This window comes from Vulpes vulpes, chromosome 15 (genome assembly GCF_048418805.1).
Source record: "Vulpes vulpes isolate BD-2025 chromosome 15, VulVul3, whole genome shotgun sequence".
NCBI classification, from domain to species: Eukaryota; Metazoa; Chordata; class Mammalia; order Carnivora; family Canidae; genus Vulpes; species Vulpes vulpes.
The window spans coordinates 11,017,043-11,029,563 of record NC_132794.1 but is presented as its reverse complement, the minus strand read 5'-3'; the positions used below and the strand labels follow the sequence as shown (position 1 = coordinate 11,029,563).

Below are 12,521 nucleotides of genomic sequence, written 5' to 3'. Positions count from 1 at the left end.
TAGTCAGACTCCAGACACTGGAACACGGGGTCAGATCTGTGTTTTAACTGTGAGTGTTTTACATTTTGAAACTGTCATTCCAAAGGGTCCAGATGGGCTTAACTTTATACTGAAACCAGGGGGCCGCTCCAGGACACCAAAGACAGAAGAATGCTGGGGCAGATCACTGGCTGGGGCATGCCAGGTCCTTTGAGGAGCAGGAAAATCTGAGGCCAAATAGGACAGTGATTTGGACTTTCTCCAAACCAAAAACTCTTGGAATCTAGAGCTAGCCATTGGCATGTCAGGGGAGAATTCCTACCCTAGCACAGAGTTCCCAGCTCGGGCTCTCAGTAGGGCCAAGGTGTATGGAATCTGGCCTCTTTCTTACTTGTCTTGATCTCCCTGGAGCATCGGGCCAGGCCTGCCCCCGGACAGCCTGGCGCACCCAGCATGGTGATGGGCAGCTGCTACTGTGCATTCCTGAGCACGAGGAAGTACTGTCAGGGGACAGGGGGCCTTTTTCCCTTTTTCCTTTATTTCTTTCTTTCTGTCTTTACCTCATCCCTTCTTTCTTTCAAGATCTATTATGATGGGGAGAGAGTGTGAAGGACTAGAATGGTTTGCTCTGCATTGCTTCTAGAAGTTCCAAAAGCAGTCACTGGATACGCCAGGATTCAGTCAGACAAGGATTTTGGTTTTGTTTTGTTTTGTTTTTTCATACTCGACCTCCTGTGCCAATAGAAACGTACTTTTCAGAGCCTGGTCTGTGGTACTGCTGGGATTTTTCCCATGAGATTTTTAACATTCAGGGAAAGTAAAGCACTGTTTAGGTTTTTTGTTTTTTCCTGTGCTAAACTGGATTTTGCATAAAATTCTCTTCTTAACTCCAGATTTTTTTTAACTTGAAATAAAAATAAACCTGCATTGACATGATTCCTACCTGATATCCAAGGATCCCCCTTTGTGTGAGCCACAAAGACAGTGGTCATGTGGGTGGGGCTAAGCGTCTAAAGCCACAACCTGGAAATCAGCTAGCGCCACACTCCCAAAAGTTTCTGGAGAATATAGAATTCCTCTTTCTACTTACTTGGCAGGTGGGAAAGCTCCACTTGAGTTCCTTTATTCACTTGCCCACCCTTGAATGTGCTGTGTGCTAGCTCTGTGGGGTGGAGGGTGGCGTGCGGAGGAGCCAGGCCCTGCTGTGGGCAGCAGGGTGTTGGCAGCAGTTGTGGTGGTGGGGGGGGCTGGGACAGAAAGTACGAGAATTGGGGGCAAGAATGGGGTGGAGGGAAGTTGGTAAATAAGTTCCGAGAGATGATGAGGAAGTCCTAGAGCAGAACCAAAAGATCGCCCGAGCCCTTGAATGCTGCATCTGGGTCATAGGTCGTAGAATGGGGGTAGGGGGGATGAATGAACCATCTCCATTTAGTAGAGAACCAGCCCAGGGCATTGACTTTGATGATGCCAATCTGTGAACCCGGGAGGTGGCTGCGTCTTCCTAGAATTTCTTCTCCTGACTGTAACACTGTGCCACGATGTTTGATCTTGTTTTTCAGAAATTGCGCAGGTTATCGCCTGCTACACAGCTACTGGTCCCGAGCAGCTCACCCTGGCCCCTGGTCAGCTGATTTTGATCCGAAAAAAGAACCCAGGCGGTTGGTGGGAAGGAGAGCTGCAAGTTAGTGTCTTTTCCATTTGTTTAAAATTCTGTCCGAATATGAATACTCAAAACCCCAAAGGGATACGATTTCATCGCACAGTACACATAACCCCACCACCACCTCATCCTGCTCTTGGATATCGAGAGATTCCACATCATCTGAATCTATGTGTTTGTTTCCTGAGCGTTGGACAGCCAGTAGCAGAATTGTGAGAGCTAAGGATTCATTGGAAGATTTATCCAAATTTGCTTGACTCCTGAATTCAGATAGTGAGTGGTGGGAGCGTGAGAGGTCAGGATGAGGGATGTGGGCAGAGTCCTTCTCAGGGGTCATGGCATTATAGAAGCGGAGATCTATATAAATGTAAGATGTGGTACAAAAGCTACATGTGCACATCACAACATGCTTGGTTCCCATGTGTGGAGTGTGTGTGTGTATGCATGCATGCGTGCACATGCGCGTGTGTATGCGTGTCCTCAGTTCACTGTTTTGTCGAGGCAAATTTTGGTCAAAGAAGTGAGGATCTATATCGTGGTGAGCTGAAGAAATAAGTACCTCTATATGATCAGAGGCAGCGAGTTAAAAAATAAAGTGCCAGCAGAGTACGGGGTGAGCCAGTGGACTAGAGAAATGTGTCTTGGCCAGAATGGGAAGTCGGAGATTAAACTTCCTCTTGGGCAGCCATAAAACCTGTCCAGCAGGGCTGACCACATTGACCTTCCAGGCTCAGGAATCTGACCTCTCGAGTCCTGGAATCCACTCCTCTTCATACTACTGTGCTGCCATCACCTGAGGCTGCCTCCAGGTGCCCTTCTTCCCTTCCCAGCCCCATGCTTACTAGTCTTACCAGCCATCAGTGACACCTCTGCTCCAGCCTCATTGCATTTGAAAACAAGGACCGCTCCAGACTCTCAAACCTCATTGAGAATAACATGCCTCCCTAGTGCGTGTCTACCCACACCCCACTCCCTTCTGCTCCCCTCCCCTCCCCCACCCCCCACAGCTGGCCACATCCCACTTCCTCCGGAAGTGACATCTTCCCCTGAACTGTGGTGGTCCCAATGCCCACACCACTCTTGGTATTTAACATTGTTGTCGATGATATTCGCATTTCACACATATTCCTTATGTCACCATGCAGGTTATCAGCTTTTTGAAGGCGGTAACCATATTTTTTCATCCTCATGCCCCTAGCACCTTGCTCAAAAGGGAGTTTTGAACGGTTCTTGAAATCCACAATAAAGGGTGAATTGCCATGCGCAGGAGGGCTTCTGGTGCCTCAACCAGAGGCTCTCTCATTGTGGATACACAAACGAAGAAATTGCCAGTGAGCTCGGTGTTCTGCCCTTGTGAAAGTGCAGGGCTGAGGCGTAGCAGAGTCATTGCAAGCCATATGGCGGCCTACTGGGTACAGGAACACGCGGGGACTTGAAAATGAGAGGCTGCAGTCGTGGGCGGATTCACTGTAAAAATAAAAGCTTTAGTCCTTGAGCCAAGGGCACGAAGTCTATCAGACCACAAGGAAGGGGAACTTGATCCGCATTCTAAAAGTAACCCAGATGGATCCTTCTCCATAATTTGGCAGGTGGGAGGGCAGAGTAAAGGTAGAGGAAGTTTGCTTTGAGTTTTATTTTCTTATTTTTGGAACCGGTAACATATTCACATGGTTTAAAATTCAAAAGTGAGCAAAAGGGGATATGAAGTGTCTCCCTCCCACCCCAGTCCTCAAAGGCAACTGTTTTTACCAGAGTCTTGCTCCTAGAAATGCTGTGTGTATGTGTGTGTGCATGTGTGTGCACATATATGAATCCTTTTGAGTTCTCTGTTCCCATTGGCAGAGTTGGGTGCTTGTAGCGCTTCTCATGATTCCCAGCTAGGGTCCCCCATCTCATAGAATTGCAGATCTCAGCTCACCACCTTGGTTATAATTTCCTCCATGTCGTATATTACTTCTTTCCAACAACATGCAGCATGTAAACACTCACTAAATGGCTCTCGTGTTGAATGGGATTGAAATGAAGGAGAAAAGAATGTTAGTGCAAAGCGTGGCTGCAGCCATCATGTAGGCCTGGTAGTTTTTGAAAACAATGTCAAGCTTAGACTCTTTATGTTCTGTGTGTATTGCACGCGTGTTGCCTCCTGTAACCCATAAGAGCGCAGGTGCGAGTGTGAATATTGGCTTACCACTAACTGGCTTGTAAACCTGACACTGTCAGTTGACTTTTCTGGGCCTCACTTTTGTTATCTGGGAATCGGGAGTAGTAATAGTATTCTCCTCCTGGGATTGTGCAGGTAAATGCATATAAGATGCTCGGCGCAGAGCCGGACTCGTTAGAAGTACCCAATGACTGTTACCTGCTATTCTTGGTAGTATTTTCATTGTCATCATTGTCACTGTTACTCATCAAATCCCTCTGTAATGTTGGCACTCGCCATCACCTCTGCGTCACCTGAAAGTAACACGTGAGAGCCAACGCAGTGTGAGCAGTTGCCTGTGCCAGACCTACCACATCACACTGAGTTGGACCCACACCGTCCAGCCTATGCAACAACATTCCCAGCTCTGCTGGCCGATGACTACTACACTTCGAATTTTAGCTACAGTGTTTTCATTGTGTAATACAGGAACTCGGAGGTTCTACTGTTAATGCCAGTTGGTTTGTAGTTTTCTGTAAACTTTAAGTGCTCTGTTGCGAAGCAGACTGTACCCTGAATGAGGATGAACCTTTTAAGCATTTTGATGTAATTATTTTCTTACTAGGCCCGTGGGAAGAAGCGCCAGATAGGCTGGTTCCCCGCGAATTATGTAAAACTTTTAAGCCCTGGGACGAGCAAAATCACTCCAACGGAGCCACCTAAGCCCACGGCGTTCCCGGCAGGTAGGCAGCATACGATCTCTACTTGGCAAATGGTCTGCGGGTCGCGGTAGTCTTTCACTCGGTTTTCTCACGAAGGATCTTAGATTGCCTTTCACATCTGCTTGTGAACACTTCTTGTACTTGCCAGGACCTATACCCAACTACTGTGATATGGAATATGTTTTTCAAAAGGACCAAGTATGTGAGCAGCTTGGCTGTTCTGGGTACAACAGAGCCCTTGTTGGACTCTCTTCCTAAAGGAGTCATGAATGCTATGGCATTAAAGCCAGATTTTTCTCTTGATTTCCTTCCAACTATTTAAATTGGGATTTGGGCTAGGGGGTGAGGGGACAAAAAAGAGGCTCCTAAAAATAAATGGCTGGGGTCTAAATAGGTCAGGAGATGGAGCTGGAGGCCACGGGGGTCTGTTGGTTGTAATGTGCTGCTCACTGAAGACCAAAATAACTCCCCTGTGACATTTCCTGTGAACAGAGGGGGCTTCGCTTAATGGGCAGGATGTTGCACACGCGCTCCTAAAGGGCTCAAAAGAACAGAGGGCACCGCGACTGAGCCACTTGGCTATTTTCTGACTGAAGAGACCAAATTAGATGCTTTGGTAATATCTGAGATGGGCGAGGTTAGGGGAGCAGGAATCTGCCCTCGGGTCTTCAAGCCACCCGTTCTTGGGTGGCATTTGCAGAAAATGTAGACGTTTTTGTTCATGTCTGTGCTATACGTCCCCAGTGAAATCAGATTAAAACTTGGCAGCCTTGGCAAGAAATGAAGGGATTGGCAAACCAGGGCTGTTCCCAGCCCCAGCTGGGCCTCTCTGCCTGAGCCGTGGCCTCCTGTGGGCGGAGGTGTGGTGCCAGCTGGACCTCCTCTCCCTCAGGGAGGCCTGGCAGGAGCCCCTTCATCAGGTTGGTTGAAACCCACAGAAATCATTTGCTGAAGTGATTCAATTAGCTGGAGAATTTGAAAAAGCTAAAGCCATAGATAGGCTGGTTAAGGAAGATTAATTAGAGGCCCACCCTGACGGTGCAGACTTTATCTAAAGTGTTGCTAAGGCCCGGGAAAAGAAAACGATTTAGCCTCCCATAGGTTTGAGGGAAAGCGGGCGTGGAGATGTCTTCCTTTGAGACAAAATTCTGAGCCATAAAGATAATAGGAGAGTAGAACACTGATTTACTTTTCAGTAGGATTTGGATTTGCGGGGGCAGCAGGATCGGGGGTGGAAATCAGATGATTAATTACCTTCCACTTTTAAAAAGGGGGGGGCGGAGAAGCAGAGCAATGTGGTGAAGCCCCCGGGGTGCACAGCCGTCCTGGGCAGTCGGGCCCGGCTCCCAGAGTCTGCATTTCAGGGGCGCTCCCCTCCGCCCACATAGAAGCGAGTCCGCGAGCCTTCGGTCCTCGTCCTAAGTTTTCCGCTGATGAGCACACACGAGACAGAGGAAGGTGTCGCGCCAGCTAAGACTTAGCGTGAAATCTTGCCATGGCCTTGGTCTTTGTGTCCCCTGCCTTCGTCCGTCGCCCTCGCTCGGCGAAGCCCAGCAGAGCAGACCCACTTAATTGTGCCCCGTCCCGAGAGAGAGAGAGAGAGAGAGAGCGCGCGCAGCAGTGGCGTCGGGAGTGCCTAACGAGCCCCCGTGGCCCTCACGCGGCCCTGTCTCCCGCAGTGTGCCAGGTGATCGGCGTGTACGACTACAGCGCCCAGAACGACGACGAGCTGGCCTTCAGCAAGGGCCAGATCATCAACGTCCTCAACAAAGACGACCCGGACTGGTGGAAGGGCGAGGTCAACGGGCAAGTGGGGCTCTTCCCCTCCAACTACGTGAAGCTGACCACGGACATGGACCCAAGCCAGCAATGTAAGTGCCCGGGTGGCTGCGCTGCCTCTCCTCTCTGGTTCCTTTCGGTCGGACGTGCAGCATTGCTCTGATTCTGCTGAGCTTCGTTTGCAGAACTTTAAAAGCCAGACCATTGCTGCATTCACCACAGTCTCTTTGAAGACCTTCTGTAATGCGAGACTTTATCTTGCGGGGTTGTTTGGTTTGGTTTTGGTTTTGGTTTGGTTTTTTTTTTTTTTTTTTCATTCCTTCTGTAGCATGTCCCCCCCCCCGCCCTCCCCACTTTTTCCTTTTTTTCTTTTTTTTAATCATTTTGGCACCATGCTGTTTACATGCCTGACTCATTTTCCTAGCTTGAATTTTGCTCATTGTTTTGTTTTGCTTATGTGTTGTTCTCCTCCTTTTTCTAGGAATCATATGTTGTCCATCCCCCCCTCAGGCTTGAAAGTCCTCAAAGAGACCCACTATCCCATATCACTGCCCAGAGGGATGATGGGAGATGCAGCCTTGATCATGTGACTTCCAGCATGATCACCTACTGCCTTCTGAGTAGAAGAACTCACTGCAGAGCAGTTTACCTCATTTTACCTTAGTCGCATGTGATGACAATGTCGAGCTCTTCCTTCCAGAGATAGAAGCGAACATTACAAAAATACACAGGGTAGTGGGTCCTTTTGTGGCTTTCCTAGTGACTCGAATTGACTTCCCCCCCACCTTTGCACAGGTGCTTTCAATAGTTTTAAAAGTGTTTCTAAAAAATATATTTTAGCCTTTTAATAAAAATCAATAAATGACTCCTTTGCTATTTCAGTTTTGCAAAAAGACCCACTATCAAAGAATGCTGCATGTGCTATTAAAAAAATGTTCCAAATGTCCATAAATCTGAGACTTGATGTATTTTTCTTTTTTCATTTTGTCCAGTGTTATCAACTAAATTGTGTAGTTTGGGTTCCCCCCCCTGCTGTAGACGTACAGAGGAATTCAGTATATCTGTTTTAAAGACTTGTAGAACGACCCCAATTAAACGGAAGGTGTTTTGTGCTTGTTTGTGTGTATCAGATGTACCTTGCTGAGCATGTAATAATACATCCTGTACATAAGAAATTAGTTCTTTTCCGTGGCGAAAGCTACTACCTTGTACGATGCTCTAATCATACTGCATTAATTTGATTTTGCACAGTGACCTTGTAGCCACATGAGAAAGCACCTGTGTTTTTGTTCGGTCTCAGATTTATCTGGTTGAGTTGGTGTTTTCTGTTTTGGGTTTTTAATTTTGCGTGTTTTCATACCATGAAATCAGACACCGCCGAGGTTGTTACGATCCACAGCATCCACAATCTCTTCCTAGTCTCTGTTACATGAAGTTTTTATTCCAGTTACTCTTCATGGAATGACATATTTTGAACAAGTAATTTTCTTGACAAGAAAGAATGTATAGAAGCCTCCTTGCAATTAATTTCCAATGTTTACATTTTTTTAACTAGACTGTGGGATTTCTGCAGATTAATATGGAACGGAGCTCCTGGTCTGTGTATGTGTTTGACGTGTTGTAGCCGAAGCCTTGTGTGTCTTTTAAACACTAGTTGGAAAGCTCTCAATAAAAATGCCCGTTGCTGACAGCCCAGGAAACCGGGGAGGGGGAGCCTCGAGCACAGTCTCACAGTTTCCACTAATGCCTTTGTAACCTGCAGTTACCTTCTGTTTTTACATCTCCCTTGGGAGCAGATGTCCGGGCTGGCAGCTGTGTAGGGGCCCTCCTCCACTCCCGCGCGCAGGGAACGAGGGCTGCTCCTCCTCATCCCCTCGCCCTTCAGTATTTTCATGGATATGAATGTAAGATATATAAATATATAAACCTGCGGCTTTAACAACTGTAATACGACCTTTTGAATTAGTTACGTGTATAGATAATTAAATTCTTCATATAAAAGTTAGACGGAAATGTCTCTGTGTTTTGCTGTTGGAACCTGGCAGTGGTGACGGGGAACCAGGCAGACCAGATGTCAGCAGGGGGGGGCAGCTGCCCACGTGTCCCATAGGACACTCGGGCCTTGAGATACCGACACCGTCCGCTCCTCCCTGAGCCTGCGAATGGCCCTCCCTCTCCCCTCGCCCCCCACCCCTAACCTGACCAAGGAGTAGAGGACTGCCCCGTACAAGATGGGTTTTGAAGCCTAGAACCGCCACGCAGCCGAATGGTTAACTGTCCCCGCGGGCTTTTCCGTAGATGTCATTGGTCCACTGACAGGTGCGTGACTCGGCACATAACATTTTTCCGCACAACGTATCATAACAAGGGTCTGTTGACCGTCCACAAAACCGTGTGGGTGGAGATGGGAACTTTCACGTCTTCCATCCTGCCGTCGCCATCCGTTTCTGCCTGGCACGCGCCACTCTTGTCGCCTTCGCAGAGAACAGCCAGTGTACACAGTGACGAAACTCTTTGCTCTGATGCCCACGCGCTCGATTCCGATCGTGAGCTTCACTTAACCGGCGCTCTGCTGCCATTCAGTTGAAGAGTGATTTCCTTCATCAGTTCAGCAGATGTTTTTTGGGAGGTGCCCCACTGGGTTCTCGGCAGAGACAGGGTCCCTGTCCTCATGGGGTCCGGTTCCTTTTTTTTTTTTTTTTAAGGTTTTATGTATTCGTCAGAGACCCAGAGAGAGGCAGGGACATAGGGAGAGCAGCAGGCTCCTTGCACGGAGCCTGATGTGGGACTCCATCCCCCAGACATGGGATCACACCCTGAGCCAAAGGTAGACCCTCAATCACTGAGTCACCCACGCGTCCCTGGAGTCTGTGTTCTAATGGGAAGAACAAGGCAAAAACCAAACTACTGCACTCCATGTATATATATATATATGGGGGGGGGGGTGATGAGATAAGTTCTGTGCTGGAGGAATGGATGCAAGTCACCATGGAGCAGGACATCCAGAGCAGAGGGGGCAGGGAGGGCGGCTGCAGGGCAGAGAACCCTTCCAGGGGTAAGTGACCTTTTAGCAGAGACCTACAACAAGTAGGGGCCAGATGAAGCTGAGAAGAAAAGTGGCTGTCCTGGGCACAGATGTCAGGACATGCAAATGCCAAGGGACGAGTGGAGAAATCTCCACCTCCAACCTCCGCGCTCCCCTCCTCCCCCCCCCCCCCCCCCCCCCCCCGCACCACCACTGTGGAGCAACAATGCCACCACGAGCCCCACGATGCCACAAGCCCCATGTCTTGCTCAGGACCCCTTCACCCATATAAGCCAATGTTTCTTCTCCAGCCTTGAGTTTGGCTGGAAGTGGCACATTGTCAAGGTGGGTAATACTCTGCACTGTGTGTAACTGCACAGTACCCTCTCTGTAAAGCCTTCTGTTGGCCTCCTGGTCCTTTTCCCAGGACGCTGCTCTTTCCTCTTACAAACCACTCAGTCTGCATTTGATCCCAGGGTATCCATCCAACCCAGGGCCTCTCAGCCGGGGGGATGCTACTGCCATCTAGCGGGTGGAGGCTGGGGATGCTGTTAACTGTGCTACAACGCACGGCCCTGCCCCCACCCCGGACACCAGAGAATTATCTGGCCCCAGATGGCACCAGTACCAGAGTTGAGAAACCCTGGTCCCACCCACTGGCCATTTTGGTTAATGTTCACCTGGTTGGTCACGGCCAAAACGGTTGCCCTGTTGGTGGCGGCTGAGTTTGTTCTGGTAACTACTGTTGAGTAAACGTAATCATGTAATAAGTTCATGCTCAATATCTGTAGCATAAAACGTGTCCCAGAGTCTTGGTTCTATATCTTAGACTTGATCTTACTCTTTCTGGCTAGTCCCCAAGCCGCACAATTTGGTTTAAAGTACTTTAGTCCCGTTCTCAGAGAATCTGATTGTTATTTTTTTTTTTTAATTTTTATTTATTTATGATAGTCACAGAGAGAGAGAGAGAGGCAGAGACACAGGCAGAGGGAGAAGCAGGCTTCATGCACCGGGAGCCTGATGTGGGATTCCATCCCGGGTCTCCAGGATCGCGCCCTGGGCCAAAGGCAAGCGCCAAACCACTGCGCCACCCAGGGATCCCAGAATCTGATTGTTAAAAGATGGATAAACCAGAGGGAAAGCATCTTTTAATTAAATTAGCCAAGTAATGGCAGGTATCTCCTTTGGCCCCAGAGTTCCAAGATGTCAAGGGTTTTTTTTTTTGAGTTGTTAAAAATCACTGGTCATTAAATCATTTAATTTCATAATTGGTGTTGATTTGTCCAACGTGAATATATTTACAACCGAACTTTGGGTGGTACAGTGGCATATGGGGAAGAAGAGTACAAATGAGATCACCTTCCTTTTGCAGTTTTGAGTTGCCTTCCCAAGGCCAGCTGCCTCTCCGCATCTCAGAACAGGGCCCGGAGAGCCACAGGAAGAGTGGTGGCCGATGGGCCCAAGCCCAGACCACCTCTGCATAAAAGGGTGTCGAGAGAAGCTGATCTAAAGCAAGGATTCATCTTTTTGTGTAAAAAAAAAAAAAAAAATTCACCATTACACAGATGGTAGAAACTGGTGTCTGCCCTGTTTCTGGAAGGGAACTGGGCAGATCCAGACTCCCATAGCAGATGGTGACTGGGCTCTCTATGCCTTCTTTGATCCCATCCGAAGAAAGGAAAAACTGATAATACCAGCTTAAGAAAACCCTCTAAATAGTAGGTTGGAACATATTCCTATTTCTCACCCATGAAACAGCAGCTCCTGTCGTTCAGTACACTGATCACCTTGGCCTACAGTATGTTAGGTACTCAGAAATGCTGTTTGAATGAGTGGGTTGACCAATTAATGAGTAAGAAGGAAGCACTGGCGTTCATTCCTGGTACAACACGTGTGTCCCCCCCCCCCACCCCCGCCCCAAGAGGTTCCCTTTCCTTTAGCTGTGCCCTTTCCTAAATGCAACAGTATCCTTGGAACAATATCTCATGCTCATGGGGGATTTGCACCTCTGGTCTATGAAGGAGGCTAAGGACCAGAGATGCCAGGGTGCGGGGGGGACCTTCATCATGGCCAGGTCTTCCCCCTGCCTGGGGCGGGGGAGGCACCCACCCAGATTGCAGCAGGGATGGGCCTACTCAATCACAGCCTTGCTTCCTAGCCAATTGAAAAGTATTTCTGGGAGTGAATATTCTTTTTTTTTTTTTTTTTTGCCTCTAGCAAAATTAGAAGTTAATCCTATTCATTCTTTCTAGTTCCAAAAATACCCGAGAGAATTTTTATGGAAACTACATTGACTGCCAGCAATCCTAAAATGCATGGGGGGGGGGGGGGGAGCGTCTTCAGAATATCTAGTATTTTGGATCTGGTGGGGTGGGGGTTGGGGGGACATAATGAGGTCAAGGGTCAGGGTGGCTTTATGTGAATACTTCACTTCAGCCAGAGTTCTCAGGCCTTCCTTTAAGAAAACCCCACACATGAAAAACCAGATTTCCAGAATGTTTCCTGGTGTGTAGCTATTCCATTTCCCTTGGGAGAAAGTTCTAGCCTTTAAATGAAAGACTTCCCCAGGCATTTTTATTTATTTATTTTTAAGATGTTTATTTATTTATTAGAGAGCATGAGAGAGAGAGGAAGAGAGCACAAGCAGGGGGGGAGCAGAGGCAGAGAGAGAAGCAGACTCCCCACGGAGCAGGGAGCGGGAAGCGGAACTCGATCCCAGGACCCTGAGATCATGACCCGAGTGGAAGGCAGACGCTTAAGTGACTGAGCCCCCCAGGCGCCCTCCCTCAAATGATAGGACTTGATTCATAAAAAAACTGGAAGGTTTGGTTTGTAAAAAGTGAGAATCAGCCATAGAACTCTACCAGGGCCACTTGGGGTTAGGCACACTGCCTCTCAGGAACCACCAGGTTATATTTTATGTTGTGCACAGGTGTGTGTGTGTGCGTGCACGCGCCTGTGTGGCCGACACACGGGCAGGACAGTGATTTACGGGCAGGTTAAACGCCTTCGCCTTCAGCTTGGTAACATCGGGTGGGATGGTGAGGTCGGGGCGCAGCCCGAAAGCAGACCCGTCAGGCCACACAAGCTTCTGGCCCAGGCCGCCAGCTGCCGTGCCCCACATCTGTTGGGCACGCGGGGCCCGAGTAGTGTCGCAAGCCTCTAAAGAGGAAGTGTCCCTTCCTCTGACTCACGCCCTGATTTTGTAAAGTTGGG

General features: G+C 48.6%; 1 protein-coding gene across 8 annotated transcripts in view; it reads left to right on the top strand.

The window, feature by feature from the left end:
• The window catches only part of ITSN1 (intersectin 1), a 215,842-nt gene that overhangs the window by 156,259 nt on the left and 47,062 nt on the right, over window positions 1–12,521 (top strand). For 4 of the 8 annotated variants that reach the window (XM_072740767.1, XM_072740765.1, XM_072740766.1 and 1 more), the window contains 4 exons: window positions 1,539–1,660; window positions 4,405–4,522; window positions 6,181–6,372; window positions 6,762–8,285. In XM_072740767.1, coding sequence (XP_072596868.1) covers window positions 1,539–1,660; window positions 4,405–4,522; window positions 6,181–6,372; window positions 6,762–6,763 — 434 coding nt within the window. In that variant the 3' untranslated portion in view covers window positions 6,764–8,285. Of the gene's footprint in view, window positions 1–1,538; window positions 1,661–4,404; window positions 4,523–6,180; window positions 6,373–6,761; window positions 8,286–12,521 lie in introns of those variants that run through there. The other 4 variants (XM_072740761.1, XM_072740764.1, XM_072740762.1 and 1 more) reach the window with 1 other exon arrangement.